General features: G+C 49.6%; 1 protein-coding gene across 6 annotated transcripts in view; it reads left to right on the top strand.

Moving 5' to 3' along the window:
- The window catches only part of DAGLA (diacylglycerol lipase alpha), a 64,302-nt gene that overhangs the window by 9,980 nt on the left and 26,737 nt on the right, over positions 1 to 27,585 (top strand). For 2 of the 6 annotated variants that reach the window (XM_032189097.1, XM_032189092.1), the window contains exons 2-6: positions 18,258 to 18,396; positions 18,946 to 19,157; positions 21,555 to 21,656; positions 22,264 to 22,402; positions 25,765 to 25,852. In XM_032189097.1, the coding sequence (XP_032044988.1) occupies positions 18,302 to 18,396; positions 18,946 to 19,157; positions 21,555 to 21,656; positions 22,264 to 22,402; positions 25,765 to 25,852 (636 nt within the window). In that variant the 5' untranslated portion in view covers positions 18,258 to 18,301. Of the gene's footprint in view, positions 1 to 15,029; positions 15,381 to 15,838; positions 15,969 to 16,292; positions 16,315 to 16,368; positions 16,530 to 18,257; positions 18,397 to 18,945; positions 19,158 to 21,554; positions 21,657 to 22,263; positions 22,403 to 25,764; positions 25,853 to 27,585 lie in introns of those variants that run through there. The other 4 variants (XM_032189093.1, XM_032189095.1, XM_032189096.1 and 1 more) reach the window with 4 other exon arrangements.

Genomic DNA, 27,585 nt, shown 5'->3' with positions numbered 1-27,585 from the left:
TGCCTTCCTGGCCCTCAGATGGGTGCGCACCTGCTCCCTGGCGGTGGCGTGCTTAAGGAGGAAATTTGGGGGGTTTAGCAGTCTGTGACAGCAGCGAAAGGCTCAGGAACAGCAGGCGTTCGGGGATGGACCTTCTCGCATGGGTAAACCCCATTGTTTTGCACTTACCTCTTATAAACAGCTCCCTTTAATGCACTTTTTCACCCCGCTTTGTAGCTGCACATCCTGGTTCTTTGACCCGTAGCAAAGTCAATGCGATTTGGCTGCCGAGCAAAACCGTGAGCATGGCTCACCCCTGGAGCTGTGGGGCCCGGCTGCAGCACCTCTGCTCTCTGTCGGGGTCACGTTTGGGTGCCTGGGGACTGCAGCCCCGGGGCAGGGCTTCGTTCTACTCGTGGGGAGCCGACCAGTCTGCCCCCGGCGCTGCGGGCTTCGTTTGAGGCGGTGGCTGGCGTGGAATGCAGTGCCTGCGGTGTAACTGCAAACTTTGCTCCGCTGCGGTGAGTGGGAAGCGGTGCTGTTTCTTCATAGTCCTTCTGCTTTGTGCCTTGCCAGCATAGTAAAATGCAATTTGAATTAAGATTGGTTACATGTGCAGAGCATTTTTATCAAGTGGTTGAGTGAAAGGACAGCTCTGCCTTCTCTGCAGATTTCGTACTGAGGGCGCTTGCTGAGGACTTGGAACTATTTAAAGAGCATGATTTCACCTTCCTCGTGGAGGGAGAAAAACCCACCCTCAATTCTTTTTCTTACGAGCTCCCGTTCTTAACTGCAAAAGCCAGCACGGAATCTCATCTCAGATTGCCCTGAAGTTAGGACGTGCTGAAGAAGTGGGCGCTTGAAGGAAAATCAGGTGTAGTGTGCTGGTGCGTGGCTCTCCTGTCCTCCGGGGGCGGGTGGGAAAGGTCGCTGCGGGCCTGGCTGGCAGCAGGCAGCAGAACGTGATGCCTGCTGCTGGCAGCCGCGGGAGGGGCGTTAAGGGGGCAGGCTGCTGTGGTACTCGTCAGGGTCTTTATCTTCTTTCCTTCCTGCCTCTGATTCGATGATTTATTTCTGTATTCTTTGACTCCCGTCCTGATGACATTACTGTTCCCTAACTCCTTCCAGCTGACGGTGTCAGAGAGCGAGCTGTTCCTGTGTGTTTGGCTAGGGGTGCCAAATCCGGTAGCTGAGCAGTGGCAAGGCTTCAGCGCTGTCCCGGATCCAGCCAGAAGTGAGGCTGAGCGTGCAAGTCCCCGTAGGCCCGCACATCTAGGTAGGTTACACGTATTATCCTGTAACCTACCACATCTCAGAGACCAGATTGTCTCACTGCACCTCCCCTGCTGCTCCCATATACAGCTTCCCAGTGCTGGAAACGCAGAAGCTTTCCATTTTCCTGTGTTTGTCTGCTCCCTGGCTAATTAGGGTAAAGCAGAGGAGCTGGGGAGAGGAAGGAGAGAAGGAGGAAGATGTGCAGCTGCTGATGCTTCAGTTTGAAGAGTACTTGAGGAAAGGCAGCGGGGTCATTCTTATGTCCTTTGTATACTTTTTTCCTTTTCCAGATCAACTTCAGTCTGGCAGCTGGAGCACCTTTAAAGTTTCAGTAGTGCCAGGAGAGATCACTGAAGTCTCAGTGAATTATTTATGGTGTCATTCTGCCAGCGTTCTTGTTTCCTTACTCCAGAGTGATCGTCGGCCCACTGGTATGACTCTCTCGGCTGAAGTAGGATGCTGTGTGCAGCACACTGCGGTGTGCAGGGTGTCCAGCTCTTTGGCTGGACACTCTGATCTGTGACCGAGGAGTTCCGAGGAAGGAAGAAGCCTATAGATATTCATTTTTTTTTTTTTTCCCCTTGAAAGAATGCTCAAGTTCACCAGGTGTTGGGCAAGTCAATCCTCAGAGCTGCACGCTGTAGCAGACTACGCTTTCTGGAACTGTCTGCTCTGCTCTTTTCTTTGCCATGCAAATAAAATCTTAAGTTATCTGTGCAGCTTTCTGCCACATGATGGGCGGGATGTTGTGCATCATAAGATGTACAAAATAGTCAGGTGTTCGTATGAATAGTGACACTAATATGGATAAATAAGAGTTCTTAATCCTCTCGCTTCCAGCCGTAGCCTAATCACTGATTCTGATGATGAATTCCTCACACAGTAAAAATACTTCAATATTTTCATGTCACCTTTCTGTAAAGCAACTCCTGACACGTCCCCTGGAGCTACAAGTTTCAAGGAAGGAAAGGAATGCAGCAAACCAAGCGGACTGGTAGCTACCTGCAGCTCAGCAGCTGGAGAGAAGCGAGTGCTTGACCCAGCGTGGGTTCCTGAGGTCCCCATGACTGTCAGGTTGTGTCAGGTCTAACGCTGTCAGGTGTTAGAGGCAGAGATCTTTGGGGAAAGCACGTTGCCTGTGGGAAAGGCTGTCTTCAGGAACGCTGCGAAGGTCTGCAAGAAGCTACCTGGCATCTCAGTGCAGTCCTTGTGTGATCTGTTAATGAGTACTCAGGAGATCCCCTTTTCAGAGACTGTGGTTACAGTCCTATTTTGGGGGAAGAAGTGGAGCCATCTGACAAGCTCTTCTGTACCTTTTGTCCTTGCATCTTGTTGTATGTGCAGATCTCAGATTGATTCAAGCGTGGTTTGCTAGGCCGGCGGGCTGGGCTCTGTGGTCTGAGAGGTCCGTGCAGAGCGTAAGTCAGACAACATTTCTGCAAGAATGCAGGCGTAATTCCTGTAAGGTTTCTTCAGAAAGGCTGGAAACATTTTCCCACGTTGCCCAGAAAAGAGCAGTAGGAAATCTCAGCTCGAATCTTTGTGGCCATGTCCAGAATTTAAGTGACAGTGAAGAAATCGAGGGGAAAAAAAATAGCATGGGATTATGATGCAGGATTGCTCAGGCCTGGGCTGGGCTTATGCCTGATACTTAGGTGCTTGATTATGCCTTCATCAGCTGGGTTAATTGCAATTTAATACTGTTCTGAGGCCTTTGAGCTCTAATCAAGGATGAAGATTTGAATCGGGTGCTGTAACTGCAAAAGATGAAATGAAGATCTTTTGCAAGCTTTGAAAATTCCCTTGCAACAACAAAAGGTGAATTAGTAGCAAAACCCCGGGTCTTGTGCTCGTGATCTGCTCTGAGATTATTACAGCACTCCCACCAAAGCCTGCTTCAGGCACCTACTTCTGAAGCCCAATTGAAAAGCTTTAAATGACCGGACGCTTCATGGTTAATTGTACTATAATTAAAGGAAAGGGGAAAAAAAAGTCCACACTTAGATAAATTCTGCAGAAGGCATTGCCACAAAGGCACTAAATTTAATTACAGGGATAATGATATATTGCCTACAGCATGAGAGGAAGAAGTACTTTTTCTTCTAATAGTCTAAATCTGTCTTTCTGTGTGTCGGCTCAGAGCCAATCGCTTGTCCTGGAATACATCTGAATAAACAGCTTTTTTTTTTTTTTTTCTTATAATCCTGTTTGGATTATAAATTCAAGTGCGAAGACTCATTTAGCTTTTGAAAATCTCGTCTGCCAGACTAGAGGAAAGGTGGCTTCTTACAAAAGTCAACTTCAAAACGCTTCCTTTCCGGGGAGCTGCTGGAGCCTCCTGTTTCCTGAGCGTGAGCCCCCTCTCCGTTGGGAAGCTCTCCAGGTGAGCTTTGGGGTCAGCTGCTCTTCTTTATCTTTCTCACCGATGGAAGAGCAGCGTTACTGCTTTCCTCTGTTTTGCCAAAGCTGTGAAGTTCCCGATGCTTCAAGTTTCCAGAAAGTGTTATTTCCACGTGGATAACTTTGGAGAGCTCGGAGGATGACCCTGCTGATTTTCTTCAGGGAAGACGACGTGTTTTTTATTTTTTGGTTAACTCTGATGGATGTGGGCTTTGGTGACAAGTTTTAGGAGGAGCACATTATGTCGGATCGCCCTCTCGAACAAGAGTAGCACAGCTGAGCCAACGTGGGGCACGCGGGGTGTTTTTTCAGGCATGTCTGCAGCTGCTTGCCAGGCGAGTGGTGCAGCCGAGCTGTTTAGTCTGGCCTATCGCTCAGTGTTGTTTGCTCACAGATAAGATGGCCGGTCTTGTTTCCATCTCTTTGGCAGTTCGCTGGCCCCAAGCTGATGACATTTAGATGAAGCTTGTAACTGAATTCTGTCTGACTTCTCTTTTGGCAGGAGCATACCTTGCTCCTTTCCCAGCGCCTCTTTTGTGATCTCTGATCCCTTTCATTTTATTTTTGTGCTTATCTATATTTTAGTAACCTTGCTTTTGATTTATGTTCTGAATAGTGGCCTGCTTTTTTTTTTTTTTGTACCTCCTACAGTAGTTCTAAGTCTGCGACACCAGGGTTAGGGAACTCCTGTGCGTGACTGGCCTGTGTTTCTTCTGCTCCGTTAGTGTGGGGAAGGATTATTCCCGATTTTCTTCTAGTGCAGCCACTTGTTAGCCACTGAAGCAGGCAGTTGTAATCCATGTTGTGCAGTTCATGTCTGGACAACTGCATGAAGCCAAGGAATGTTCTGCCGGGGTATTCTACTGCTGCAGCTTTCCTCCTCGCCTCCCTTTTGTATGTCTTTGCTAACCTGGTGGTTAGCAGAGGGATGCCAAGGGGATAGCGACGCTGACACGCTCGCCTAGCTCCTGCCAACGTGTGCTTGGCCACTTCTCCAGCAGCTGCTAACGAGACAAAGCGAGGAGTTTAGGAAAACAAGGAGGATTGTGGCAACAGGGAGAAAATATTTGCCTTCGTGAAAATGTCAGGGCAGCCCTGGGACTGGCTAGAAATGCTTTGATTACATTGCGATCCCGTGCAATTAGCTGTGAGCTACATCGTGCAAACATCCGTGCAAAGGTGAGCTGTGTCTGGCCCCCTGCGTAGCCTCTTTGGAGGGAGAGCTGAGGCCGCCTGTGGCGTGGTGCTCCTCTTGGAGCCGTGAGGAAAGGCAGGCAGGGAGCACGCTGGGGTGTGTGGGAGGGCTGTGCAGGGGCAGAGAGGTACAGGCGGCCAAGACCAAGGCAGTGACAGTTTAGCAAACGAGCATGGAAACTTGGGCACGTCAGGAGCAGAGGGAGGCGCCCTGGCCGAAGGCAGGAGCACGTGGCTGTGCTGCCTGGAGCGTGGAGCTTCACATTTGGAGAGCAGAGGACGGGATGGGAATTAGCTGTTCCAGCTCCAGGGTCTGTGGTGATGAACAGAATTAATTGTCAAATGAAGTGATTGTGTTCTGCTGTTCCCAAATCATTTGGCTTCTTCTGGTGTATTAGAAACAGCAATAAATAGAGGCTTTTTTTTTTTTTTTTTTGTAACCTGCAGATAAAAGTGGCAGAAGTCTACATAAGCTCTGCAACGGAGCCGTACAGTACAGTAAGAGTGCTCACAGGACCCACAGCTGGAAAAGTAGAGGCTGGTCCAGCTTGAATGGGTGAGCTTCTAAAATCGAGTTGCCTACCTAACCAAGGAGCTAGGAAGCGCTTCTTCCGCTCACATGGCAGGGCAGTGGGGTCCAGCCCCGGTGCTGTGCCAGACTTTTAGCTAAAGGGCTTTTAGTTCTGGGTTTCCAGGTTACATATTTCTGTCTTAAATATGCCTTTGATGTGGCTTAAATACGAGGCAAGATCAGAGAAACCTGGGCTCCGTTCACCCTTGCTTGCGTACCAAACTGAAAATAGGCTTACCGCCCGCTATCACACGCATCCAGGGCTGAGGTTCTGGAAGAGCACGGCTGCATTCAGCCCCAGCTTCAGTTTTATCTTCCCACATTGCTAGGAAAGCCAGGAGTTTTCAGGAGGAAGAGGAAGCTGTCGGTCTGCTGTCCCAGCAACTGGCGGCATACGAAGGTGCAGGACCCACGCTGTCCCTCGAGCCTCTTCTAGCAGCGCTGCGTGCGTGTGACTGGGACAGCACCACCAGAAAGGCTGGAGGAAAAGTGAGCCAACTTACAGGGAGCTACCTGTCTGACTTCCCCTGGGTCTGAATTTGGGACTTAATTTCCTAAAGCAGGAGAGGGCTGGAGCTGCGTGCAGCAAGCGGTCAAGGAGCTCACTTTATGAGGAGTGCTGTGTTCCTCGGTGGCTGCCTTTAGGTTCCTAATGGCCAAGTGTTTGGGGTCGGAGAGCAGCTGCTGGCAGCTGGAAGGAGGAGCCCGGCTCCTGTGGGGATCCTCCAGAGCAACAAAGCCCTGGAGAAATCGATGGAGAGCTGCAGAGCGGTGTCATCGAGGGGAGCCACGGAAAATGCGGAGACTGAAAAAGGAAAGGGAGTAAAAGAATGACAGCATAATGGGGGAGTGGGTTGCCAGAGGCGAGAGATGCATCAAATCTGCAGGATGGGGCGAGGAGACAAGGGCGGCTTTCAGAAAGTGGTGCAGGAGTGGGGCTGCTCCGGGTGGCGAGGTGCCGCTGCTGCCGTCCCCACGCCGTGACTGGGGCTTGGGCTCCTGGAGGGCGTTATTTATGGCAGCAGCCACTCGGGCAGGGAAAGTTTGCTCAAGCTGTCATTTGTGTGAGCCAGCGAGCTGGAGTCTGGCTTTCCCTCCCTCCCTCCCTCCTGCTCTTGCTTTCTTTGGATTTTCACTGTAATTAGCACGCTTTACATGAGCTGGGTCAGGGCTGGCAGCTTTCTTTAGAAGGCTGCGTTCTCCAGGCAGGAATAAGGAAACATTTTTTTCTTCTGGGAGTACTTAGCTCAATCCTTTGTTTTATTCCAAGGGCTGTTCTCGTGCACTGAGGTGGAAGCCATGAGAAGGGAGGGGCAGAACCACGGATTTCTTCTGAAGTTGCAGCGACAAACGCCCGCGTCTGAGAATCCAGTCCGGCTTTCGAGGTTCCCTGTGAGCTTAGGTGCAGCGGGGAAGGCTTTGAGCGATTCTCACCTGCGTGATTTGGGCTGCTTTAGGGTGAGAAGAGCACGTTACTCGATATAAAGCCGTTCTGCTGTCACCTGCCTCCAAAGTGCCTTTCCTTTAGTGTCTGAAAGGCTTCTGAGACCGCAGGTGACAGACGGGGAGCAGCAGAGGGTCAGCGTTTGGATACAGGCGCTGAACAGCCGAGGGCAGCGCTCTGCTGTCCTGCTGAGAGGTCTCTTACAGCGCGTGTACCGAGCGGTATGGCGGGCGTTGCCCCAGGCAAGGAAACTTCCCAGCTGCAATTCGCAGCTCTGCTATAGGATTTTTAGCAAATACGATGCGGTGGCTGTGCCGTGCGGGATGGACGGTGAAGGCGGTCGCTGCTGGGCTGACGCTTGTGTCGGGAAAAGCGCCTGCCCGTGCACGTGCTCGTGTGTCCGGAGCTGCACAGGTAGGTCCTTCACCAGATCGAGCGCCTCGGGTGTTTGATCTCTGCTCCCTTAATGCCCTGGGGTAAACTGAAATGCAACTGGATATGCTTTGTGATGTGGGTACGTGGCCTGGATTCCTGCTGAGGGAAGCCCTCCTATGGAAAGCAGCGGTCCTTGGGATGTTAGATTATTAAATTTCCCAAGATCTTGTTGGAAAAATGGATTAGGGTGTTTGGGTTTTGATGCTACTTCTGTGAAGCCAGAGTTTTTTGCGTCTGCCTCCATAAATAATGCCCTGCAGGAGTCCAAAAAACTGAGGAGGGGGAATGGTGGCAGTAGGAGAGTTTGGTTTCCTAAACAGGATACTGTGAATATTGATTTAGGTTCTGTTTTATTAAATTTCCTTGGAAGAATGGGATGTGCTGCAAGCAGAAATATCAGTTAATGTTAAATTAATTTTCAGTGAAGGCTCTAAGGAATCCCAAGTTGCGGCAAGAAAAAGAGGAGCTCCTACTTGAAAATGTATGATGCTGCTGCTCTGGGTGGGAGTGAGCTATTGGAAAGTGGGAACCCAGGCTTCATGGTTTTTGGGGGGGACTCATGAAAACAAGGTCATGAGGTGGGTTAGCAAGTGTGCACAGGGTGGCTCGTGGGAGCAGAGGTGTAATGGGAGAAGGGTTAGGAAAGGGATTGCTTCTTACAACACGCAGCGCCTTGCCCTAGAGGTGGATGGCATGGAGAAATGGTGAGAGCTTAGTTGTTGGAGTCGTTTCCAACAATCAAGAGCTCTGAAGTTCAGGTCTTGTCCTGGGTGATTTAAGGACGGGACTGAATATGCACGCCTTTGGGTGATGCATCACCCAAAATGGAGGGAGCTGAACCCAGGTGAAGGCACATGGTGCTCAAGAAGACTTACAGATGCCACCTGTCAGTGCAAACGTAACACAGAGACTGGAGAAACAACACCAGGACCCGCTGTTTGAGCAGAAATGGAGCTGTCAGCCCAGGTCCTGCAATTAGGGACAATTGAGGGCAAAATCACTGAAACAAACAGGCAAACATGCAGCTCCAGGAGGTGAGCGTCAGCAGCAGCCAGGTAAGCCTTAGCCTGGCTGAAGTGAATTTCCAGCACAGATGAGCCTGACGGTTTCACATCATTAGCATCCCCGTTTAACAATTGCAAGTGGCTTTATGAAAAGGTGCTTTAGGATGCAGCCTTGCCGTGCAGCAGGCATTCTCAGCATTTTTGACTGGAGCACGGATGCACTTAGGAACGTCCTAATGGGATGGGAGGAAAGGAAAAATTGCAGTATAAGCTGTGGTGGGTCGTAAGGCAGCAGAAGCAGCGCTATTTGAGGTCCCTGCTGAGCAGGGATGCAGTGAGGGGCCCTGCAGCTCTGTGCCCCTCGTGCTGCCGTTCCACTCCCCACAGTGCATGGTTTTATCTCCTCAGCACCTTCCTTCCTCTGTCAGGCGCTTCTTGATGCGAGCAGAGCCAGCGCTTCCTCCCTCCAGTGCCCCACCGTGAGGCTTGGGAGCCTGCTGCCACCTCTCCACAGCCAGGCGCGAGCACTCCTGCGTGCTTTTTGGGGAGGGGAGCAGGGAAGGAGTGCCAAGGAGTGCTGTTGACCGCACCGTTTTCCAGAGTTTGGCACTGATCTTCTGTTCTCCCACTTCTTTCACTCTTCTCGTATTGGCAGCGGTGGTCCGTGTAGCTCCCCGTAGAATGACTGGTGGCTTTCCCTGTAATGTGACTCATCCTCTAGGGAATTCCCGAAGCAATGAGTCAAGTTATTGGGAAAACTGTTTGCCCACTAGTGTAAAGTAGGAAGCCGGGGAGCCTGGCTGTGGTATCGCAGAAAGGCAATTGTTTTTCAGCGTGGCTGGAGTTTCCCCTCTTCCTGCGGACAGGGCACTTGGAGGTTAGCCACTGCAGGGAACCATCGCCGACTTCATTTACTTCCACCCCGAGGTACGCTGCTCCTGATTCTTTTCTCCTGGTCGATCTGAGATCTTGTCTCCTGGCTGATCTGAGAAGCGTTGCAGGGTGGAGTAAAACTGACAGATTTGAATTTGCCAGGATTGTAGTGAAAAATAGCTTGCCTGAAGAAACAAGGGTGGCAGGTTGGCAGCGGTTGATTACATCCAAAATATTCCTTAAAGCACCACTTACCACGTTCTCTCCCTGGCTGACTTAACCCAGCCCTGGTTGGTTTTGCTAAGGGCGAATTAATAGTTGTGTGGTTTACAACTGTGAATTACCAAATTTTGAAGGCAGCCATGAGATGTTACAACAAGAAACGAAGAATTGCAATCCCCAGTGGATGGGTCCAGGAAAAATTAACTGCTGTACCTCGTATGCAAACATGGGCTGGCCAGTATTGTGCTGGCATTGCCTGCTGATGCCACTTGGGCTTGGGATGCCTGGCGTTTTGGCTTTGCCCACAGACTTGTGCTGGCTCGTGCCAGTGATACTTTCCAGCATCCTTTTCCTTCCCTGATCAAGCCAGGCTTTTCTTGTCACTGACTGCTGGCTATTAAACACTAGCAGGTTTTATTACCCTGTAGAACAGTAAGTTCTATTTGAAATACAAAATTAGTTTCACTTTTTAATACATTTTTTTTCCCCTAGCAACTTGGACATTATTTTTGCTCGAGCTTGGAATCGTCAGAAAGCTCAGATTGTGGGCTTTGCTAGCACAAAATGTAGGTGGCTGCAGATATGTCGGCATTGATACAACGACGGGGTGTTGTTTTTAACTAAATTAATGTCAGCAGACTTGGATTGTGCTCCTTTTTGTACTCCTAAGTTTCCAGTAAAGTGGCTCGTTTTAAGGTGAGGCTGTCTGTCGGCTTCTGTTGTTTCTTGACCAGTTATTTGTGGAGACTTTTTAACGTTCTGTAGCCTGACAATCCTGAAGCTTGGAGCTATGCTGTGGTGAGACCTCCTGAGATAAAATCCCTGGTCGTCCTGGAGCTGTAGAGTGAGGCTGTTTTCACATCCGAGAACATCACTGAACATCACTCTTCCTGAATTTGGGCAGTCAGGTTTCTCATGGGGATCTCTGTTTTTATGCGCTAACTTGTTTGGCACTTGAAGACGCTTTTAAGAGGACTGTGCTTACCCCTGCCAAGTTGTCCCTTGCCTGCCCGTGGATAAATCCTGGCCTGTGGGGTATGCCAACTTGGGGGGAGGAGGGAGGGGAACTTTAGGTCCTGCCAGTTTTTCTCCTATTTACACACATCTCGCTAATTGCAGCAGAGAATGGCGGGCAGCCCCCTTGGCGAAGCCACCCCTGAAGTACACTTGCTGGGAGCATTTGCTGTGCTCAGGAGAGCTGTGCTGCGAGCACAGCCAGGAGAGCGGGCTTGGCTGGTGCCAGGGGCGCCGCGGGCATCGCAGCAGGTTCGTGGGAACATCTCGCCAGGGGGAGAGCGTCTTCACTTCCTTCTCAGTTCCGTGGATTCCTCATCCTGCTTTTAACCGCTGGCTGGAAAGCTGTGAAGGAGCGCTGCGAGTAGTAGTAGCAGCATTTTGGTATCGTTCAGCTCTGCTTAGGACTTATCCATCTTCTCACAGTAAGGACAGTGAGAGTCGGTAGAATTCTTTCTTTTTCCAGAAGAAGGGCAGCACTGTGGGCAAGCACACGCCATGCAGATGTGTCGGTCGTTCCAGTGTCTGTATGTGTGTGTCTCAAGAAGAAAAATCATTCAGAAAACGTGTTCATCTTGGCATGCTGAAGGCAGCAGCAGCACGGCTAGCCAGCCCTCCCAAAGAAGCAAGGCACTGTCCCAGCCCAAGGGTGAGCGTGTCACCTGCTCTTCCCTCACACACTCCGTTTGTGTGAGGCTCCTTTGAAGGGAGGCAGATACGCTGCCAGTTCGCAACGTGTTTGTTGTTGTTGTTAAATGCTTGTTATCTCCCGTGTTGTTGTTAGATAGGAAGAAGTTACAGTCCCTGCAGTTGCAGAAAAATGCTTGGAAACTCGAACCCTTTGTCTGCAGAACCCTGAAATCCAACTGAAAGATGGTAATGGGAGCATCTCTTCTTGGAAATACACTTGTGAATTTTTAAATCTCAGTTAATAGCTCTGATCACTTGGGACTAGCAATATGATCGCTCAGAAGCGGGTGATATTTCCATCTTGGACCCTTTGTGGTGTGCTCTGTATGGCATCATCCTACAGGAAAATAGCCATTTCAGAGTGTGTAGCAGATGTGACAACATCCCCTGCTTCAGTAGTAAGGTTTTGAGAGCTGATTTTTTTTCTCCTTGTTAGAGGAGAGGCACTGTTTCTTAAAACGAAGCAGAACAGCTCTCTGATAAGAGGCTTTTGAAATTCCCAGGTGTAAATTGCAAGGCTGTGAGGTTCAAGAAGGTAAATGGGTGGGAGAAGTTGTTTGTCTGAAGATGGAGCAGGACTCACGAGAGCAATTTCTCCCCAAGGTGTCTGGGGTAAGAGACAAAGGGAATGGATGTAAGCAAGGAGCACGTGCAATTAGAATCATAGAATCATTAAGCGTGGAAAAGACCTTCAGGATCATCTAGTCCAGCTGTCCCACCTTGATGGGACGAATCACCTGAAGACACTTTGATGCTTCTGCCTGAGGACGGGGGCTTTGAAGAAGCATTAGGGACGAAGATGAAGAGCTGGGGACAGGCCAGCGTGTTGGGCTGCTCTGTTGCTACCAGCCTAGTCTGGCAGCCATCACTACTGCATTTCCAAGGGCAGGATCATGCCCGCATTTGGGATTTAAACCAAAATTTGGGATTTAAAGCAGGACGTAATGGTAAGTGCTTGCCCCACGCGTGGGGTTTGAAGTTCAGGTTGTACTCAGTGTGTGCTCTGGGTGTCTGTGTCAGTGGGCACTGTCGTGGCTCTGGGTCTGACCTAATTGCAGCAGTTCCCTGCTGGTGACAGCGTGGTGTGGGGGAGCCCTGCCTGAAGCGGGCCAGGCCACAGGAGACTTTTTGAACCTTTCCTGGCTCAGACCTGGTGACTTGACCTCGTGGCTCTGGCACTGCCTCACTTTATTTCCTTCTGCTTGGAAAATAGGAGGGTACGGAGGAGGATCTTCAAAGTAGGTGTGAGACTGGTACTCCAACAGCCGTGACTTTGCCTGCATTGTCTGCTCGTGCCGAGCAGCTTGTGACTTGATTGTAAATGTGGCTCCTAGACGTTACGTTAATACGTGTCATATTCTTCAAAATACAAATCTGCTCCCTTAAGCCTGCTCAGTTACGGCAGATCTGTCCTCACAGCCTTCTGGCAGCCGCTCTTCCATCTCCCCCCAGGGAAGGAGCTTTCCCTGCAGTTCTTGAAGGCATTGCTTGCAATACGGACTCGCTGCTGCCTGCAAAAGGCAGCCCTGTGTTGGAAGAACTCGTCCTCCTCTGGTGCTGTGGGACTTGTCTTCCTGTTACAGTACAAGCCTCCGTTTCACCTTGTGCACTCAGTAGGTATCCTTCCATGTTACTTTGAGGTATTCCCATCCAGGGGATGCTTTTTTTTTTTTTTTTTTTGAAGGTTTGGATGCTTTTCTTTCATCTGTCACCTGGCTCATTTCTTCCTTTTCTTTGCTAGTGGGTGGATTGTGCAGGGAAGTTGGACGCAGCTGACCTCGCTGTCCAGCTCCTGCCGCAGGCCATGTCCTGGATGGGGCCAGATGGGTTTGCAAGCGTGCAGACACCGGCAAGGAAACGCCTGACCAGCCTCGGGACATCTCAGTGGGGATGAAACCACATCCCCTGCGTCTCGCTGCAAGGAACAATTCCCAGATTGTGAGGGTCCGAGCTCAGAAACAGAAAGAGCTTCATTTAAGGCCTTTAAAAATAGCTGGCCAAGGATTGATAAAGTCGGGTCCAAGTTCTAATTGATGATTTCCGTCAAGTACAGTAAGTGCTTAAGAAAGGCATGCTGAGCAGGAACAGGGGGCTTCTGTAAGCCGCAGGGGTGGCGACCCGACGTGGGGCAGGCTGCCTGTGGTGGCTGTGGGGTGTGCTTGTGAGGAGGGGAAGGGGGGCTGTGTGCTTCAGGCAGGGCTGGAACCCTGCCTGCTCCCCAAGTGCTGTTACTGCAGGGGAAGGATTCGGATTTTATGAAGCAGCACACACTTAAGGGTCGGGAGCTGTCTGGTTAATCATGCTGAATGGCATTTTTGGTCACCTGAATGTGACAAACGTGGTTATTTTCCAGTGCTGTTGCTTTCTGAGTTCACTTCAGTATATACAAAAAAAAAAATGCAGGCATCCACAAGAAATCCAGCGAGCTTCAATAGCTCTAATAAGTAACTTAGGAAGGTGAAGGCATGCCGGCATGCTGACAAGGGGCAGAACGTGTTCCTGTTGCTGCAAGGAGACGCGGAAAGTTGCACAGCGCTGCGGGAAGTGCTCGTGAGTGCCATCCTGCGTGGTGGCAGGCAGAGGACGCATCTCTGGAACACGTCCCTCTGGAAATGAAGATGCTGCACCACCAGCTGCCTTGCCCAGGTACCCGGAGCCACCTCTGCTGAGACCGCACAGGCCAGTGGAAGGGCAGAGTGCACAAAGCTTGTTTCGTTGCACTTTTCCCGGTGGGTTTTCCTAAGCAGCTCTGTGAAAAACGGCAGTCCTGGGCCGTTCCCCCTGGAAGGAGCAGTGCCGGGGCAGCGAGGGGCCTTGTCCTGCGGTGACTGCTGTGTGTCTGCAGAGCCACCCTTAGGGCTGGGATTGCTCCATCATCCTGCATGGTGTCTTGTCGCACACAGGTCACCGCCTCGTGCCAGGGGGAGATGATGAGTGTGCCAGGGTAGCAGGGCGTCCCCCCGCGAGTGTCTCTGTATGGACATCACCAGCGGTCCGTCAGAGCGAGAAGAAACTTGTGGCGCTGTGCGGGATTGGATTTTGGCATGCGGTTGGCCTCGCAGCTTCAGCTTGGCAGGAGTAGCGGGTCACGGTCTGAAACACAAGAGGCCGAGCGGGGACCTGGGGAGCATTTGGGGCAGCCGAGGAGGGGATGCTGAGCGAGCCCCCGGCCCGGCGGGTCTGGGGCTGGGGGACCCTCTGGAGGGGGCTCACGAGGAGTCGGCGTGGGCTGCGTGGGTGCAGCTGAGCCTCGGGTGCCTGCGTGGTGCGGGGAGCCGGGAGGCGCTGATTCTCCTGCGGGTGTTGGCGTGGCGTGGGTGGGCTCCTGCGGCACGGGGCGCGCGCAGCCCTTATCCTTGGGCTGGGGCTGGGCTCAGCTTGTGCTCGCCCGCCTTCTTCCCAGGCTAATGTCAGCCGTGATGGGATGTTGGATTAGACTAAATCTCCCAGGTTTAGCTGGAATGTTGTCTCGCTGTAGCATTTTTCTCCCTTGCTCTTTTCTCTAAGCCTTCCCCTGCAGCCGGCTAATTCTCCCCTTCCCCCACATCCTGTCATACCCCAGAGCGTGTCACAAGGAATTAGCGGCTGAAAAGGCCGGCAGAGGCTGCTCCTCTGGAACAGGCTCTCCTTTCTGCGGCGGGTGGCCCCCTCTGTGTGCCCCTTTTGTGTCCCGTCCAGCTCCCCTCCCCCTGGTCATTCAGTGCGTGCCAGAGGAGATGCCGGTGGCCCAAGGCCTTCCCGGCCGGGCTCAGCACCCTCCCGATGCCTGGGTGCTTTTCCGAGCCGTGGCCGTGCCCGCGGCGCTCCCGGTGCCGCCGGCCTCGCTGCGGGAGGAGGAGGCTCGAGGTTGGCGCTGCTGGAGCCTTCCCTTCCCTCCCATCTCCCCGCACGCATCTGACAGCGTCGCCCGCTCTCGCTGCTCCCCATCCTTCCCACAATTCGCACACAATCTCCTCAGAATAGGGATGATGTCACTTCCTTCCAGAGGGTGCCGGGGGTGTGGAAGGGGGAGTCACGACCCCTGGCTCGGCTCTCGGCAGCCCCGCTGAAGAAACCAGGCTCGCGGGGAGAGGGAGTTGCCGGGAGGATGCTGCCCGGCTCCGTGGGCAGCAGGCAGGCAGCGCGCCGTCCTTCCCTCCGCCGCCCGGGCTCCTCAATGGCTGCAAGAAGAGTTTGCTGCTCCCTCCTTCGCTCGTGATGCCTGGCGCCGTGGACGTGCTCTTCTCCTGAAACGCCCTCACGGGAGAGAAGGATGAGCGGCAGCTGGACCGCGGGCCATGTAAGATTTCTGCTTCCATACATCTGCCTCTGATGCAAGGGGCAGGGCTCTGGACTCCTTGCACGCAAAGCTCGCTCCTGCATGTGCCTCCCCCGAATTTCACGTTGGGAGCTTGGGGCTTCTCGCACCACGGTTCAGATTTCAAGGTCCTGGGAATTCTTCCACTCTTTGGAGCAATTTTTGGGTCGGTGCAAGGGATTCTTGTTGTTGCAAACTAGGGTCAGTGGTCTCAGGGCTGTTTGCACTCTGACCTTCCACTTTTCCTCCCAGTTGCCCTGCTGGAACTCCCATCTTCATCTTCTGGAAATGTAACTCCTGGGATCTGCTACCCTGGCACGCAGCCAGAGTCTTCACAGTGACAGCATTATGGTGGTGCCTTTTTTTTTTTTTTTTGTGGGCTTTACAGTCTCAGGCCTTCTATCATCTCCTTTCTTCCCAACCCAGGGACGAGGCCCTGGGCCTCACAGTTCAGGTTTGGCACGGGCAGTCTTTGAAAATTAATCGGGACTCTTTTTGCAGCGTGCTGGCTGCCTGCTAAGCATACAGCTAGGAGCGACAGCCCCACGGTGACCGGTCTCGTGTGTGACGGTGAGTGCCGGGCTGCTGCCCGAGGAATTCCCATCAGGTGCTTGCTGCTCTTGCTGATACCCTGCCCCGAGCTGGTGGGGCGGTGAAAGCAGGCGGAGAGCGCCTGCCTGCACTTGGAGGGGTCCAAGAGTTGTGGAAAGCTCCTCGGTGGGACACGGCCGTGAGCTGGGGATGACGGGAGCTGAGCTCGGCCAGAGGCAGAGCAAATGAGGATGTCGGAAAGTGCATCCACGTATACGGAGCGGGGCTAGCGGTACTGGAAGCACAGGGGCTGTCATGCAGGCGGGTTATTCGCGGCGAGGCTGGAAGGAGTTGCCAGATGGCCAGAGGAGTGAGCAGTTTGAAGGTAGAGCTGCAATGTACCGAGTGCTCTGATTATTATGTGCTAAGGAAGTGTGAATCCAAATGGTGTTGTAATTGCACATTCGCTGTGTTTGTGGAATGGAGCGTTTCCTTCGCCCAAGTGAGTAACGTGCTGGAAGCGTCAGCCTGTTCGCTATGGAGTCTCCCGGAAAGTGCACAAGACTTGTGCGTGTTTTCGGTGCTTGGGGACTGAAGCAGGTAGGTGGGGCTGAGCCGGTGGCCCTGGGTGTCAGCACAGCAGGGAGGCTTCTGTTTTGGGGTGGTCTGCACCGTGGGAAAGGGATGGGGTAACTGCGTGTGACTGAGTACGCCTTGGTAGGACGGGGAGGTTTCTCTACCTGCAGCAGCTGGTGCTGTGATACAGTCTGGTCTGTCACAGAACCAGCACTCGTGTTACAGTGAAGAAGGTTCAAACTAGTTTAAATGTGACCATGAAACTTGTACCGTTGTGTTGTTGTTGTTGTTTTTTTTTTAAACTCGGAGCACTTAGAGACGTGCAAGTTAAGTTTTTTGTGTGGTGTGTGAGGTGCAGCAGATGATACTCCCCATAAAATGCTGTTGGCAGTCCTGATTACATCACAAGTAACAAACGGGGACACTTTCCTTTTTGCCTAGCAGCAAAATGCCAGATCGGTATGAAAAGCTGTTGTTGCTTCCAAGACACAGCTGTGGAGCGGCGTGGTGACCACAGGTCGTGGCTGGAGCGCCCCGGCTGTGGCACGTGCAGGTGGAGGGTGGGCAGGGGCTGGGAGCCGTGCTGTGATTTGGGACTGAGATGCCTTGGGGGGACGCTCAGAGGGGAGGCCAACGCGTGTGGTGCCCTGGTCTGTGGTAGCACAGGAGGGTGCAGGTCGGGAGCGTGGTGGGGTTTGGAGTGAGTGAGGGAGGAAGCGACCATCGCTGCAGTTGGATCTCTGGTGGCTGTGGGCAGACCGTGCAGAGGTGAGATCTCTGAAGTAGAAGGTGGACAAAACTGTACAGAAGGCACGGCTGCTGCTGAGGGTCCGAGTGTGTTGTACCAGAAATGCCAGAGGGGAGAGGGGGTGCTGTGGGGACAGACGGGACTGGTCTGACCCCGCAGGATTGGACTGGAGCAGGCTGGAGCGTGCACAGCAGAACTGAAGTGGTGTGGGAGAGCTCTGCTGGGAGGAGGTGTCTGGATAGCCCTGTGGAGTCTTGTGACTTATATCACTGCTGTTTCTTTTTTTAAAAAGGGTTTGTGGAGCTTTAGAAATAGGAGCACAAACAAAATGCGAGGAGGAACAGCCAGCCCCTCAATCTTCGACCTTCTTAATTGCTAGTCCCCGCCAGGGCCAACGTTGAAGACAAAGGAGATGTGGAGCTGGCAGGGTGCTTTGTGCAACTTGTGGTTGAGAGAGAGATCTCCTAGGAGTTTGCTCCCTCGGCTGAGTGCTTTCTGTTGGGAGTCAGTCAATAGCTTTGTCAAATGCTACTGCTAACTGTTAATGGTGCTCTGGCTTGCTGAGCCAAGTGAGGGAGGGCACTGTTGGATGAGAGCAGAGGCTGCAGCAGGTACGTCTGTGGAAGAACACGGTAATAGGACCTTGTTCAGGGTTGAGGCCCCCGCATAACCTGTCCAAAGCACCTGGCTACTTACTGACACAGAGCTGCAACAGGATTCCTGGTAATCTTGTGAAGTGGAGCTGGGTGAGTGGTGATTTTGTCGGGTGAAGCAGGTGTTTAAGTCACCGAATCCTTCCCACCCTTCAAATTGTACCTTCTTCTCCTGTGTGCTCCTTCTCGAGCGTGCCATGCCCCCTGGTGCTGGAAGGAAGAAGCTCTGCCATCTTTGGTGTAAAAATAGGGTAGCTCTCAGGTGTGGTCCTTCTGCTGGTATGGGGCTGCGGGGCTCTGCTGTTGGGGGTGAAGAGGATCAGCAGTGTCTTTGATTCTGTTCTTTTCTAGGAGGTGAGTGTCGTGCCTGCTGAACTTTCTCAGACCCACTAGCCATGCCAGGGATTGTCGTGTTCCGCCGTCGCTGGTCTGTAGGCAGCGATGACCTCGTTTTGCCAGCAGTCTTCCTCTTCCTCCTGCATACCACCTGGTAAGTGAGAAAGGCAGGATGATGGCTTGAATAATTCCATGATTTATTTATTTATTTATTTTTTGCTGCTCCTGTTCCTTACAGCTGTAATTCTTCCTGCACTTATACAAGTGTCCGGAAGGCTTCTGTGGGGCATTTCTGATGGACACCAGCATATTTCCAGCTGTTGGTTGTTTGGAGGAGTGCTCTTCTAAGTTCCAGTTCCAAAGAAAAAGCCTGACCAGAGCTCCCTTTATCCTCCTGAGCTACCCAGTATTGTCCACTGGAGTTTGGGGCAATGTTTCTGGACAGGGGCACAGGAAAAGCAATTGGAGTAGCAGATCCCATGGGATAATGTGCCTTGACATAGATCATCAAATTGTTCTGATGTGGGGCTGGCATGGATGGCTTGTGGGGAGAGGATTTCCAGAACAAATTAATACTAGTTGTCGGCAGCCAAGTTAGGTGGGACACTGAGGATCCTTGGTAACTTTGAGGACAGCAGGTGTGGGATGTTGCATGTGGCTTTCTTTGGCTTCTTGTGGTAACGAGCTGGTTTGTGACTGGCAGGTTTGTGATCCTCTCCGTGGTGCTCTTCGGGCTGGTGTACAACCCCAACGAGGCCTGCTCGCTTAACCTGGTGGACCACGGCAGAGGCTACCTGGGCATCCTGCTCAGCTGTATGATCGCAGAGGTGGCAATCATCTGGCTCAGCATGCGAGGCAGTATCCTGTACACAGAGCCCCGGGACTCCATGCAGTATGTGCTCTATGTCAGACTGGGTAAGAGGCAGCGGCCTGAGGCCTCCTAATGACTCAGCCTCCACACTGCCATCTGCTATCGCAGAAGACTTCTCTCCCCACACCCTGACAAACACACAGCTTCTGAAAGACATCCAGATGGCCACTTGTATGTGATATGCATCTGAATACATCACATATACTGCACCCTGTCATTGCTGTAAGACTCTCATGCAGTGCCCCAAATATCTTTCTAGCAAACCTTTAACTTGTCATCCTCATTGCGATGCAGGTACATCCTTTTCCTCTAAGAAAATATGCTCCCCTTCTGTCTTGCAACACAGATCTGCCACAGTGAGATGCATCTACACCTCTCTCCCACCTTTTTTTCCACAAGTTTTCCTATGATACAGACATATGCCTTTGTAAATCATGGCTGTTCTCACCCTGAGGCATGTGCATGTCCTTGCCTGTCATATATATACTTAAATCTGCATCCACCTACCTCGAGACGTACCTGACCTCTTGACTCACATGTGATGCATCTCTCCATCCAGCAACCTGCACTCTGATACTCTACCTCCAGGCACTTGGAGATAAATAGGTTTGCCACCTGCTCACTAGTTGCATTCTCTCTTAGGGTGCATATATATCTTGTGTTCCTAAAAACATTTCCTGTTTTGCACACTCACTAAGAACTAGGCTGTAAAAGGGATTGTTCTTTAGTCTGTCATTCAGGGTTTCCATTTTAGTTTTTCTTCTCTCCTCTGGTGTTCCAGAATAGAATACTGCTATTCTCTTCTAGATACAGAAACTTGATTGGATTTTTTTTTCTGCTAGGTGACGATTCTAAGAGAATCTTTCGGAGAGGCAGGGTCAAGTCCATTCCAACAAAGCATTGCATGTTTTTGCATCGCATGTTTTTGCTGGATTGTTTTCATGCAAAATTTGCTAAAATATGGGTAACCTTGCTTGAAAGCTCTGTCTGGGAGACATTTCCGCCTTTGAGTGCTAAGTGCAAATCATTAACATGAAGAGCAAACAAATCTTTCTCTCCAGTTTCCCAGACACACAGCGGTCTCCCTAGGGAAGCACGTAGAGCCTGACAGCTTGAGTAACACTGTTAAAAACAGACTAAATGGGGCAAGGGAAGGAGAGAGAATCCAAAGCGCCATTTTCCTACCCAAGAATAATCCAGATTTCTTCCCTGTCTGTGTTAAACTAGACCCATGTTCAGATTCTGTTTTTACACTGTAACACGGGTCTTATGTAAAAAAGCTGATGTTTTTTACTCTTAACGGTTTTGTCAGCTCTGATGATAGACGTAGGGCTGTGACCTTTTCATGGGCAAGGTCCGTGTGATTGTCCTGTTTCAGCATGTGATATTTAGTGCCTGCAAACCAAAGGATATAGCTCTGATGTGAGCCCACAACAGCCTTGTCTGTGCTGCTGCTGCTGCTCCTGCTCTGCAGCTGGCGCTCTCAGAGGGGAGGTCAGCTAAGGAGGGCAATGCCAAGTGCTGCTTCAGAACGTAGGTTGCGCTGATGAGGGGCTGGGTCCAGCTCTGGTTTCTGGCCCATTGCTCTCACAAGCTGTTTGCTACCTGGCTCTTTGAACCAGTCTTTCTGGGATGGTGAGAGTCTCTAGCAGACCACCTGCCGCCTGATACCATGCCCACGCGTAGATGAGGAGGGTGGATGGTCAGTCATCAGGCTGGAACGTGGGTTCAGTCTCAGCTCCACCAACAGCATGCTAGGTGTATCAAAGTAAGCTGCTTACCCTCTCAGTACCTGGCTCCCCGTCTATACTTCGGGGTGGTAATGCATTGAGAAAGTGAGGATGGGCACTTGGTTGCGTTCCCCAACTTCTTTGTTGAACCACTGTTAACCCCCAGGTTTTTCGCTCGCTGCCAGGGTATTGTGCAGAACTGAGGAGCCAGTAAATGCTTCCTGCAGGACTGCATCCTGGCAACTGTTGCTGTAAGGACTGCAAAGGACAGAGGTGATGGGAACATGTGCTCAGTGTAGTAAGCAGAATTAATCCTGGGTACACATCCCTATTTACTCCATTTCTTTGAATCAGGCCAGCTCTCTGAGGTGGTTGAGAATCACCTAGGTGGTGATTCTTATTACCTGGGAGTCTTTCCACTGCCATGGGTGGAAGGTTGATTCACACCTCTGCAGCCAGAGTACTTGCACATAGAGCTGTGTGGTCCCTGTGTCACTTAGGAGTAGTTACTGTTACAGAGGCATTACGTTTTTGGTTAGCTTTCTTGAATAACTCCTTTCCAAAGCACTGGGGCCCAGTCCTGCCATCATTTAGCCTATGCCACTGCTCTAACGAACCTGTCTTTGAGATTCCTCTCCAGAAGATGAGGAGAGGCAGTCATTAATCCTTAGGGAGATGCTGCTACTATTCATTGTGTTCCTTTTGTTTCAGCTATCTTGGTGATTGAGTTTGTGTATGCTATTGTGGGCATCATTTGGCTAACGCAGTACTACACTTCCTGCAATGATATCACCGCAAAGAGTGTCACTTTGGGTATGTATTTGGAGTGTGGTTTGTGTGCAGTCCTGTGTATGCGCAGACATCCTCTTGCCTTGGAGAGCTAATTCATTCATGCATGTGGGGATTGACTGTTGGAAGTGGATTGTAGCTGTAAATGTGGTGCTTGTTTCCCTGAGACATTAGAGCTCAGAACAGTTGTTCTATTCATTTGTCTGTGCTGTCTGCACCGAGGCAAGAATTCACATTCCCATGGAAGGGTCTGGCTGGGGAGTCTGAAAGACCTGGTTCCTCTTCTGGTCAAAATGGCTTTACCATTTTTCTAGAATTTCTTTTCAATCCCTCAGCGGACTGGTTGGGGGCCAATGGTAATGTTACAGTCCACCTAGGTACTCAATGAGTGTTTAATGGCCTGCTGCACGGGCAATCTCCTAAAACAGCTGGAAAACCTAGCTGTGGTCAGAAGCCTTTGCAGAGGATATTTACTTGTGCTGCAGCTGGCTGCAAAAGTATTTGGGTTAAATTCCTCTGTCTGCCCTGCAGCAACGGAGAGGTACGTGTGATGTCTGTGGAGAAGAGCAGAGAATGATGATGCTGCCAAGACTTAAGGGCAGAGCACCTGACTCCTCTTCTTTCTTTGTAGGAATGGTTGTGTGCAACTGGGTTGTCATCCTGAGCGTCTGCATCACGGTCCTGTGCGTCTTCGACCCGACAGGCCGGACCTTTGTCAAACTGCGTGCCACGAAGCGGAGACAGCGCAACTTGAGGACATACAACCTGCGGTAAAGCAGCATTTCTGGAAGGGTGCCCTGCTTTCTTTGCTTCTTGGCATTCTCCCTGCCTTGCTTCAGGGAGCGTTCAGCTTCAGGCGTTGCTTCCCTTTGGTGAGGGTGATTTTGGAGGAATGCAGCGCAGACTGTCAGGTGCTGTGTGTGGGCATCTGTATCTAAAGGAGGCAAAGCAACGAGGTATCTGGATGGATTATGCATTAGTCACTGGTTTTGTAAATACTTGCTAGCCCCTTGAACCACAGTGCTGATCATAACAGCTTGTTTGTCTGTCCTGTAACATTGTGTTTTGCCTAGTAACAGCAAGGCAGTGCTTAGATTTTGCTTAGGTAGAGGCATCTCCTTCCAAAGCCATTTCCTCCTTTATTTTTATCTGCAAAATAGGACCTTTTGGCCTGAGATTTCTTGTATTTGGTTTTGGCCAGGAAACAGTTTCTTTTGTGTTGGAAGCTAGATGTTTTAATTAAGAATTGATTGCATCTTTGAGCTACCCAGATGGGGATGTGAAAGCTTTTTTCACCAAGCAAGGCATTTTTCAGAAGCTTTTTCCAGTAGTGGGACAACACAAACAGGCTTTTGTTTTATTATGCAGTCTTGACATATGTAACTGTCAGCAAGGAATGTGGCTTTGTAGGACTGAGGGCATTATGTTTTGAATGTTAAAAATGAGACTTTTTAAAAAAAAAAAAAAAATACTCTGCAAATTTTGTATTTCTCATTGGGAATGTATATTCAAGGAGTGTTTTGGATATGTGCTCATTCAGTGTCTTGAAATGGGATACTTCAGACTGTATTTTTCTGTAGGAAAAACGTACTTAGACTCTTCTAAGGGCCACACAACAAGCTTTTTTTGAAGGCAAGCTTTGTTTGAAGGAGCCTGGTTTTTACTGCAGAATATAAGATGCTCTTTCTTACCTTTCCAGTATGTTACTAACGCTGTCCTTGGATGTTCAGTTAGTGCCATGTAAGCCTAATGTGTGCAATTGCTGCATTATGATCAAGACATTCCCATGCAGGTCTGGATGAGAAGCTGGAAGACGCTATGAAGATACTGTGGATCTTGTACCCCACAAAAAATAAAAACTGTTGGGTTTAATCCATGTTTTTTCCCCAAGGGAAAACTGAGTGCCACAGGTTACGAAGTTCTTTTTGCTGGAGAACTTAAGGTAGCACAAAACAAAACACCAAAAATGATCTGCCCTCTGGAATTTTAAGATCCCAGACAACTGAGTGAAGGTATTTGTCCCTTGGGCCATGGCCAGGTTTTTCCCTCCAGGCCTGTAACATTTTCAGAGAGCTTGTGCTTGCTGTTTGCAGATTTCTACTGTAGAAAGGGGAGCGTTAACAGATGTTAACAAGCACAGTGCTCTGGGCTGCAATGTGAGAGGGAAACATAAAATATTACTACAGGTTTGCTGCTAAAGCAGTTGTTTCCAGAGTATATTTTGAAATTCTCCACTTAAAACAATCTTTCTGAGGAGTATGCTTTGAAGTTTTCAGCCTGTTTCTGGATTATGATTCTGCAAGATGCTGAGGACCAGCCATTCCTATCGAAGTCCCTCGGTCTGATAGAGCCTTCTGACATTACAGCAGTAATTTGACCTTTGCATTACCTTAATCTGAGCCATGTTTCCTTTGTCTTAACTCATAAAAGTACTTGGTTTGTTTGTCACAATTAGGAAACGTGACTTTGTCTTCCTTTTTGTGGTACTCTGTAACTTACTGGACTCTGCTACACAGTGGTTTTCCTTTACTAGTGGCATCTTGATGTGTGGGGGCTTTTACAATCTTGCAGAGCTAACAAAATAAATCAAAACAAAACAAATGACGCAATTAATTGTGCTGAGACTTTTCTAAGAAACTTGCTCTGGGGCTCATAACAAACGTGTGGAAGTTCACTGTTAGGAAGAAAGAATTTGGGAAAAGTTGGAGTGAAAATAGCTCAGAGCACACTGGCTTTTCAGCCCCCGCGGTGGAGTTGTGAAGTTCTTTGCATTGCTGCCTGAGTTCTCTGGAGTTTTGTAGAGCAAACTGGCGTTGCCAGCTCTGTCTTAAGACCCACGTATTCCTGTTCCACTCTTTGGAATCTTCCTTGGAGGTTATGGGCAGTTTTATAATGCTCAGGCATGAGCTGATGGATAGCCGTGTAGAATCTCCTCCTCCTGTTGCAGGCAGGTACTTGTTTACCAGCATCTTTTTCTGCCAGGTGCAACCCACTCTTTGTGCTTGGGATCTTCCTGACGTGATCATTTGGCAGAAAAATGGTGGTGGTCTTGATTTGGTCTGGATTGATTAACATGGGTCTGCCCCATGTGAAGTTAGTGTTCACATTAAAAAGATCCTGCATGAGAAGAGCTGTGGACTTTCTCACATGCAGGTGGCATGGCTGTCTGGCAAAAAAAAAAAAAAAAAAAAGTCACCTGCTTCAACAGTGCCAAGTCTGACTTGATCTCAGGTTTGTTCTGCAGGAATGCTAGTTAAACATAAGGGACTGTCACCCTGCAAAGTGTTGTAACTAGGGCAAGCTCACGACAGTGGAATGAACTCAGCTGTAGTTTATTTTAAATAGGGTTGTCCGATTAGCTAATTTTGAACTGAAATTGAAATGTCATATAAACCAAATGTGGGTTGAGTGAAACCTTCTGTATTCAGGCTCTTTTAACCTTTTCTAAATTGAAAGAGAACGTTTAGCTTGCTTTTCCCTTTTCAGATTAAAGTTATGCACTGTACTTGAAAAAAGAACAGGCTTTTTTCAGTTCTATATTACTGCATTACTTAGCATAAATATGTTTTTCCAAATAAGCAATTTATTGGAAAGATTTGCACAGCTCTTATTTTAAGTACTCAGTATCTTTTGTAACCCTCCCCGCCCAAGGTAAAGTGTTAGCACTGAGTGGTGGTATGTCAGAACTACCAAGTTTCTGATGCAGCTACCAAGTTTCCAGTAGATACTCCTTCCATTCAGAGAATCAGAGTGGCTCAGCTTGGAAGTGACCTTAAAGATCATCTAGTTCCAAAGAGGTGGAACACCTCTTCTGTGCACCACCAGGTGCTTGGACATGCTGCCTTCAGCAGATGATATAGAACAACCATCTTGCTCAGAAAGGATGCCATCTATATAAAAACAGAGGCTTGGTCCTGGCTAGAACATTGCTAAGTTCACTTTCCTATGAAATGAGCTCAGTCTTTAAACTGTGTGAGGTCTCCTTTTCTCTGCCAGAGCAACATAAATATAAGAGTAAGGCTTAGGATGCATTTTACCTGTGGCTGCATGGTTTATTTGATCATACTGTTGTTTTGTCATGTTCTTCTGCCTGCCCCCATGTGCTGACCTACCCTTTATTTCTTTACTGCAGACACCGCCTGGAAGAAGGGCAGGCCAGCAGCTGGACACGCCGACTCAAAGTTTTTCTTTGCTGCACGCGGACAAAAGACTCTCAGTCGGTAGGTACCAAGTATCTCCTATCGGAGAGCAAACTCCGTGTGTGGCTGACGGTACGTGGGACTCAGCAGAGCACAGCAGTGTGGGATTCCTGCTGTCAAACCTGGACGTATCTCATTTCCCTGTAAATGTTCTTTGAGATCTGGAGCCACAATGAGTCCAGTAAGCCTTGAGAACAGTGTATGCAAGGATCGAAAATGTCCTTCAAGAAGCAGCAAGCTGAGCTGCCTCCCAGAATGAAAAGTCTTGAAGTTTTGCTGTATGTTAGTTCCTTTTCCTTCCTTTTAGCCTGAGTGGGTTGAATTAAAACTTGTATTTCTGCAGGAGGAAACCTGGGTATTCTGTGCAAAAACAGAAGCTGGTGTTTCCCTTTAGGTGCAGATTTTCACCTTTCAACATTGCTGGGGAGGGCAGCTGTCTCTTTCAAAACAGCCAGTCTTAACCTTCTGCTTTTGAGTATTACAGGATGCTCTCTAGGACAGGTAATAGCACAGAAAAGCAATGTTGTTTGTCAGTTTTAGGCTCTTCTCCTGAAGTTGTTCTTTACCTTGCTGTTGTGGCAAACTGGGGTGATTTTAAGTGAAGATACTGGTGGAAAAATACATCTTTCATCAATTTAGGTTCAGCACTTGACAGCACTTTGGTCAGATTCAGTTTCCTTTTGCTTAGGCAGTTTCTCTTACTGTTTGAGTTTGTCTTTTATACTTCAAAAAGAGACCTCTTTGAAAGCGGGGAAAACGTAAACCTGTCAGAATTGGTAAAGGAGTATTTCTAGATACCAAGTGGTCCAAACCTACCATCTAATCCATGAATTCAAATGAAGATTGACACTTTGAAGTTTTTATGTGCTACAGTTGGTACTTTCTTTCCCAGAAAACAGCTTGGGGGGTGGGAAGGGGTTTGGGAAGAGGGAACACAGGAAGGTAAGGGGTTGATTTTTGCTTCCATAAAAGTTATCAGTGCATTCATTCTTACTGAAAGCAGTGGGAGCAGGTTTTTATATGTTAAGGTGGTATTCAGCAGGACTCCCAATGACCTGGTGGAGGTGTGAATAATAAGGTAAAGAATTTTGCTGGTGACTCTTCTATTTAGGTTGGTGAGAATTAAGAGTATCTGAGAACTCCTGAAGGACCAAGCAGAACAAGGGAATTATCAATGATAAACGAAAGTCATAATAGAAAAAGATGAGGTGATACGTACGCATTTGAAGAAACAAATCACTCACATACGCTGATAGGCTCTGAATTAGTTACAACCTCTCAGGAAAAGAGCTAGGAGTTATCAAGGGCACCTCAACAAAGACATCACTGCACAGCAATGACCAAAAAAAAAAAAAAAACACCCAGAAAAAAACATTTAACTTCAGTGGAAGGGCATAGAAAATGACAGGAAAGCCATCAAGGGACCGGCCAGATCAGTGATGTTCTCACTAAATATAGTTTGATCTCCTAAAAGATGCAGCAGAAAGAGGAGCGTAATAGAAGGGACGTGAGCTTGTATAGGAAGAGAAATAAGACTGGGATTTTAACCTCAAAAGGAAAAGGTGCAATAAGATGAAAAGCCATGTAAAAATAATGGAGAGTCAGGTGCAGGCTACCTGAACATGTGTTCATCACAGATGGCAACCAGTATGAGTTAGATTAAAAAGGGTTGTTGGTAAGTGCTGCGTAGTTATCCTCAGGGTGCGGTTTCCGAAGTGTGGATGGCTGCAGGAGTTGTCACAGCCCTTCTGCAG

The sequence above is a fragment of the Aythya fuligula genome, chromosome 5 (genome assembly GCF_009819795.1).
Source record: "Aythya fuligula isolate bAytFul2 chromosome 5, bAytFul2.pri, whole genome shotgun sequence".
NCBI classification, from domain to species: Eukaryota; Metazoa; Chordata; class Aves; order Anseriformes; family Anatidae; genus Aythya; species Aythya fuligula.
This window is presented reverse-complemented; position numbering and strand designations above follow the sequence as displayed.